This window comes from Lytechinus pictus, chromosome 1, assembly GCF_037042905.1.
Source record: "Lytechinus pictus isolate F3 Inbred chromosome 1, Lp3.0, whole genome shotgun sequence".
Classification (NCBI taxonomy): Eukaryota; Metazoa; Echinodermata; class Echinoidea; order Temnopleuroida; family Toxopneustidae; genus Lytechinus; species Lytechinus pictus.
The window spans coordinates 34024396-34031746 of NC_087245.1; the positions used below are offsets into that span (position 1 = coordinate 34024396).

Sequence of the window (7351 nt, forward strand, 5' to 3'; positions counted from 1 at the left end):
ACGTCCATTTTGTTCTACGTATCGTTTGTCCAGAATCCAGAACGAAGATTTTACCAGTTTTCGAAAAAGACTTCTTGGTTGTCCTTTGTCATAAAGGACATTTGACATTACATTTTCTATGTTCTTGAATCCCTCATTCGTCGTGGAGCGTTGTGGCCCAGTGGATTAGTCTCCGGACATTGACACAGAGGGTCGTGGGTTCAAATCCCAGCCATGGCGTAGTTTCCTTCAGCAAGAAATTAATCTACATTGTGCTGCACTCAACCCAGGTGAGGTGAATGGGTACCTGGCAGGAATTTATTCCTTGAAACGCCGAGCGCGTAAAAGCTGCTTGATCATGAGCTACAGCCAGGGTAATAATATCCAAGTCCTTTGGAAGCGCATAGAGACGTTATTTATAATGTATTTTGCGCTATACAACTGACTATTATTATTGTTATTGATAATAACAAAAAATAAAACGAAAATTTCCTATTGAAATATGCAGAATAGCCATTCCCTTCACCTAGATTCTGATTGAGTGCAGCAAAATATTGACATTTTTCTTGCTGAAGAACGGCGTGGTTGGTATTCAATCCCACGACCCTCTATGTGAGAAACGGGGTCTAGAACGACGGCGAGTACAGACTGATTTTCAACTCCTAACATGTAATTCTTAACCAATTTTTCGTTCGGTCGAACATACCAACAAATTTGTCTTTTTATCTTTTAATTCTTCTGGTTGTTCAGATAATTTTGTTGAGGAGTATTTGACCTTGACCTGTATCTCATTATGTAGCTCTCGATGCTTCATCAGTGATTCAGGAGTTTATATCTTCGACATTTTTGCGGGAGCAAACTATATAGACAAAATTATACCAATCATTTATGCTGTTATGAAATAAGAATTATGTATCTTGCTCTTTTATTGATTTATTACCTATTACTATGATAATAATACTTATTATTACTAGTATTACTATTAACGTTATTATAGTTATTATAATTATTATTATTATTTATATTATTATTATTTATAGTTACAGTTACTAATATTATTATCATCATTATTATTTCACCTTCTCTCTCTCTCTGATTAGCCTATATGCTTTCGGCAGTGGGCAACTTTACCTCAGCCGCAACAGATTTCAACGCTCAGCTCGAGAATATCAACAAAGATGAGTAAGTAGACTTTACCTACGCTGTCTAGTGCGCGGCCCCTGGTCTAGTGTCATGGCTATACAATTTTTTTTCTTCAGATTTAGGAGACAATGCCGACAAAGACTTAAAGCACGAATCCGGTAAATTAATAATGTTAGATTCACACAAGAAGGGACTTGGGGTAATTTTAACAATGATTTTTTTTTTAATTCCCTTTTAATTTGCTGCAGATATTTTGAGTTTTACTTGAAATTTCGAATTAATTTTTGCATCATTGGATAGCCTACGATGTCCTCTCTCAATATTTGAAAGAAAGAAAGAAAGAAAAAGAAAGAAATCGTAAAAAAAATTCCCCAAGTCCCTACTTGAGGGAAGCCGACGATGTTATAGGGCCCAAGATCAATGAGCGTCGGATAGAAATTAACAGGGAGTTTTTATTCCATCATCACCCTGTGATGGGGAGACTATATAACAGTGTTAGTGTAATGCTGGAGAATCCTTTGGATAGAACCTTGTAAATGACCCGAACTGCAGTTCAAATTGAACTGGAAACTAAATTGAGAGTCATTCATGCATGTTGAATCATTGGATATGTTCAGTCTACGCTTGCCAAATGTTTGACGTATGTGTTGAATGCCCAGCCAGTAAAGAAAAATATCGTGTTTAGATTAATTTACAGGGTATCTAATTCTGATACTTGTATTGTTAAGCCCCCATCACAGTTATTCCGAATCAAGTAGAATTGGCCGGAATGAAAGGACTGTTGTTCGACCACCAGTTGGTCATTTAAATCTACTTCGAACACCGTTCGAAAATACCCCTCGAATATTTTGTACATGACCAAAACCTTCGGGACGGCCAAAAGAAATGACAAAAATATTTCGAATGCAGTCAGAATATTTAGAATGCGCCTAGAATGTCCAAGAATGTAGCACGAATTATAAATCTGACTCCATTGCGGTTCATTTTGACTAGTGTATGATGATTCACCTGGTCAATTTACTGAATTTCAACTCCAGTTTGGTGAATTCATAAGTTCTTCCCAAAAATTTCTAGTTTTTTTATATATTTTTTTCGTTCCAGCTTCTGCTTGATTCCTGCTGATTCCGAATAAGTGAATCCAATGTGTATTAGATTGCTACTATTATGCTTATCCAATGCATTATAGTATTAGCGTCAGTCAAATCGGTCACTCATCACCTTGTCACTCATCAATTGTTCTCTTTTACTTTTTCTTACTAGTCTTTTAGCTGTACGTCGAGTGAATGATCAGCTGATGTACCTTGAGAGAGCCTTTATTGATCCTATGGGTCTAACCGGAAGACCAACAACTAAGTAAGTCACAGTGATTCTTATTTATCCAGTGTGGGTAAATAACCTCTTCAACACATTGATTTTCAAGCGGATCCTGCATAAACATAATAGTATCATTACCCTTTTCCATTCTAGAAAAGTCGAGCGCCTGACAAGAAGTCAGGTCACACTTTTCAAGTATTTGGTACAAAATAATAGACAATTGTTTCCGGGATATTGCATTGTTCACATTTTTATAGTGATTCTTTAAAATAAATATACTTCATCTGGATCTGAATTTAAGCCAATATAACAGGATCTTAGTCTAAACAGAATATCCTCACTGTCTCTATTTAGTGAACAGGGAATTCTGTAGAAATTTGGAAGCATTTTTAAGAACATGGATATCCCAGTTTTCCTCCCTCGAAATAAAAGACGGATAAAGGGAGATGACGAATTTCCATCGTACACTTTGGGGAGAAATTGATTATGAATATAATTCGCGCGCATATGGAATGGATGAAAAAACAAAAGTTTCGAGAAAAAAAACGTTTTTATCAACGAAAAATAATATTTTAACACATGTCACTGTTTCTCTGTATTTCCAGACATGTTGTATTTGCACCCAGTAGTGCCAACGCTTACGCAGGCGAAAAATTCGCCAGCATTGTCGATGCCATGTACAACATCCAAGATCTCCCCGCCGATCAGGAGCAATGGGAACTCGTCAAAAAAGAACTCTCAATCGTCACGTACTTAGTGCAGTCAGCGGCCGACTCTTTGAAACCGGTTGCGTTTCAGCCCCAGTATTAAAGAGGCCAACTCGTTAAATTTAATACTTTCACAGTGTCATGCAAACGAAATATTTATCAGAACACATTTTGCTACCATTTAGTCCTTTAGGTCGGCGACCAATTCGCTCTTTGTTGCTAAAAAGATATTACTCAAATTGGGAAAATAAATCTGAAAGGTCGTCATCGCTGCATTATTGGGTAGCTTTCCTTTTTTTTTTTTTACTTCAAATGAGAAGACTAACTTGGAAAACCATGAAAAAAAAATCGGCGCATGTCTGAATGTAAACCATATTGGACTTTGATGCATCCATTCGGATGAGAGATGAGTGGATTGACACTGGGTTTGGGATTGGGAGTTAGGGTTCCTCTGTTAGCTTTGGGAAATAGACCTTCCTAACATCAAAGTCCAATCAGGTGCCGTTTCGTAAAGCTTTTCGTAAGATAAGAGCAACTTAAAAAAAAGACTGGTGATCCTTTTTCATGTGGTAAATGATATTCACCACAAAATGTTCATTGGTAATTATCTCGTAGAAAGGGTTTCCAGTCGTTCTTTAAGTCACTCTTATTTTATGAACATCTTTGTGAAACACCCACCTATGCCCCGTCCTACAAAGAGTTGCGATTGATCCGATCAATCGCAACTATGGAAAGCCAGCAAAGTCGACATATGAAATGCATGTTTGTTCAAAAGATTTTCTAGATATGAATGTATATCCATGAATTCATTGATTTTTTGACAAATTGGTGTGTTTTCCTTTGTTTACAAAGGAAATTGTGCAAATTTCCTGTAGAAAAAATTATGACACTGATTGATTTCCAAAGAGTTACGATTGATTGGATCAATCGTAACTCTTTGTATAAAGACGGGGCCCAGGACTAGTCTGAATGCCACAGCTATGAGCCAACGCTAAATATTCACACGGACACATTTTCTGCAGTCGGGTTTAATTCAAATTTTGGTTTAAAGTTATGGTTTTGCTATGGATAGCCAATTATTGTGACACCAATATCTAACAGTACGGATTGAATTTACTCATTTGACAGCAAAGTCCTTCATAACTTATTGCGAAATATAATAGGATAGTTGTCTTCACCATTAAAGGATGAGGGAAAGAATGGGTAAACACAAAAAATATTCAATGAAATCAAATTTTTTGACATTTTGGCTTCTCATAATTTTTTTCAGAGTTAGACCATGACCTAAGTTAAACTGGGCTTCAGAATACGGGCAATAGAGTATGTTTTTCTTTTCCATTTAGAATCATTCTCCAATATTTCTCTTTTATAGAGATTTTGTTATCAGAATAATATAAAGCAAATTGATTTGTGCGTTTCGCGTTGCATGACTGACGCATGGGGCTAGGTCTGTAGTTTTGTGTACTTGATTAACGCGAACGATCATATCGACGTACTCTAAATGATATATTTTACTAATAATGCATATTTATGAATGTGTGTTGGCAATGCTGTGCACTCGAGGGTTTTTTCGTGTTATTGCGAATACCTGAGATACCTGCATCGTCAATAACACCATGAATTTAAAAATGTGCATTATTTGTTTTATAAAACGGGTGGGCATTGTAAAGTTGTAGTGGAAAGGTGCTGCAAAAAATGAATAGTGCTGCATAAAAAAAGTGCACGGCTGGGAGGTTGTGTAAAATTAAAGCATGAACACGTGACTTGTATACGCGCTCACTATTGGCTGCATCCTTGAACCCGTTTTATACAAGTCGTTAGCAAAAGGTATAACACTTTACAAATAGTATTTGACATAGCAAAACGTTTCGCCGTGTATGTGCAGTGTACAATAAAGCAATACAGTAAGCAGTACGTATATCAGATTTACAGATTGGTTGTATTTTGGAAAAGATTTTCTGTATATATATATGATTTATGGGGATGTGGGTATAGATTGATTGTACAGGAAACAAACATTAGTCCCCTATGTCTTTTACCAAGTTGGAAACCGGGTTATTCAAATTCATCTTCATCTAAGTTTCTGTCAAAAGGTTAAAGCACATTTTGTCCAGAATTCAATGTTATTTACATGTCTGTACAAATAAATATTTTATATCAAGTTCACAGTAACCATACAACGTTTACTTTATTCAATTTCATAGTTGTGTTGGTTCGGAAAAATGACTTTAATATACATCATCAGTTTTTTTTAGATAGAAATCATCTTTGATGTTGTTGTTATATACCAACCCACCAAACACTTAATCCTACACATTTACTAATTGCTTGTCCATGCATGTAATATAGCTTCCATTTGTATTTGGAAAAATAAATAAATGGCTAAAATGATGAATTTTAATGACGAAATGAAATTAAACTGATCGTTACTTTCTGTACATTAATGATGCATTTTCGATAATAAAAACGATGATTATAAATAAACCCTTCTTTTCCTCAGTCTGTAATTGTGGTTAATTCGCTGACAAATTGTCAAAGTGACCAATGATTTTATATTTCGTAACATTTTTTTACAGATAAATGGCGCTATACAAATGTTGTTCATCATCGTCACCAACAAGCTCTTCATTGCATCGCGTTGGTGCTATCATGCATTTTTTATACGCCCGTCCTAGACGGGACGTATTATGGTATCACGCTCGTTGTCCGTCCGACTGCAGTCTGTCCGGCCCCTAACTTTTCCTTGTAAACGCGATAACTTCAGTTTGACTGAACCTAGGCTCATATAATTTGATGTGTATAATGATAGCGTGGATCCCATGAAGCCTATCGATTTTGAGGTCAAAAAGTCAAAGGCCAAGGTCACACTGACATATTTCCATCTTACCCTTCTGCAGTCCTTGTAAACACGATAACTTTAGTTTAACTTAACCTAGGCTCATATAATTTGGTATGTATGATACTATAATAAATCCCAGGAAGCCTACTGATTTTAAGGTCAAAGGTCAAGATCAGTGTGACATGTTTTCATCTTACCCTTCTGAAGTCCTTGTTAACACGATAACTTTAGTTGAACTTAACCTAGGCTCATATAATTTGGTGTGTATGATACTAGCATAGATCCCAGCAATTCTATTGATTTTGAGGTCAGAAGGTCAAAGGTGAAGTCGCCACCTTCCACTTTTCTTGCTTGGCCAATAACTCAATTTTCCGCGTTTCAGGCGGGCGTATCTTGTGCTCGCCTTAGCGACACTCTTGTTTAGGGGTAAACAGTTGAAGTTAAATTAAATTCCCTTGATGTGATCCTGATTAGAGGAATAAACATGATAACTATAATGATAATGATCAAATTGCAACAGTACTCTGTAAAAACGTTGTTTAAGGTTTTAAGTACTTTGTTTAAGCCCGTCAATCTAACAAAATATTGTTTAGAGTTTTAAACAAGTTGTTAAAAGTTTCAACATTTTAAACATTCATTGATTCCAACAATAAGGGAATATTCTTTTCCGCATACGACAAAATATGATAATTTTCCACTCTACTCTACTCATTAATCAATTAGTTTAAACAATTGATGGCCAGCAACGTCAACATCTAAAATGCAAATTTGTTCATAATATTTTCTAGATATGATGTATATTCACACATTCATATATATTTATATATATATTTCTAATTCAGAGTGCTTCTCTTTGTTTATTAAGGATACTGTATACAAATTTCCTGAAGAATCAATTATGGTATGGATGGATTTTCATACAGTTGAGATTGATTGGATCAATCAAAATTCTTCTGGGCCCCGTCTTACCATCAATCTCAACTGTATGGAAATTCATCCATACCATAATTTTTTCTACAGGAAATTTGCACAATCTCCTACGTAAACAAAAAGAATCGCATTGAATTTTCAAAAGAATGATGAATTTATGAATATACATCATATCAAGAAAACATTTTGAAGAAACTTGCATTTTAGATATTGATGTTGCTGGCCGTCCATAGTTGTGGTTGATCGGATCATTCGCAACACTTTGTAACACATGGTCCTGGTCTAGTATAAGTCAAATAATTATATTCAGTTCTTTCTGCAGTGCGTATTAATAAAAAGGTTTTGAATTAGAAAAAGTCCTGGGAATTGAAAAATACAATATGGTGATAATTTGTCACACATAGTTTGGGGTTTGGTCTCATCTATCAAATGGAAGTAA

At 35.5% G+C, this 7351-nt stretch overlaps 1 protein-coding gene across 2 annotated transcripts in view; it reads left to right on the forward strand.

Annotated features, from left to right (window-relative positions):
• LOC129261389 (glutamate carboxypeptidase 2-like) overlaps window positions 1–5627 on the forward strand; it is a 59440-nt gene extending 53813 nt beyond the window's left edge. For both annotated transcript variants that reach the window (XM_064100905.1, XM_064100900.1), the window contains exons 17-19: window positions 1080–1161; window positions 2383–2475; window positions 3042–5627. In XM_064100905.1, the coding sequence (XP_063956975.1) occupies window positions 1080–1161; window positions 2383–2475; window positions 3042–3246 (380 nt within the window). In that variant the 3' untranslated portion in view covers window positions 3247–5627. The remainder of the gene's footprint in view (window positions 1–1079; window positions 1162–2382; window positions 2476–3041) is intronic.
• Window positions 5628–7351: the final 1724 nt, after the last annotated feature.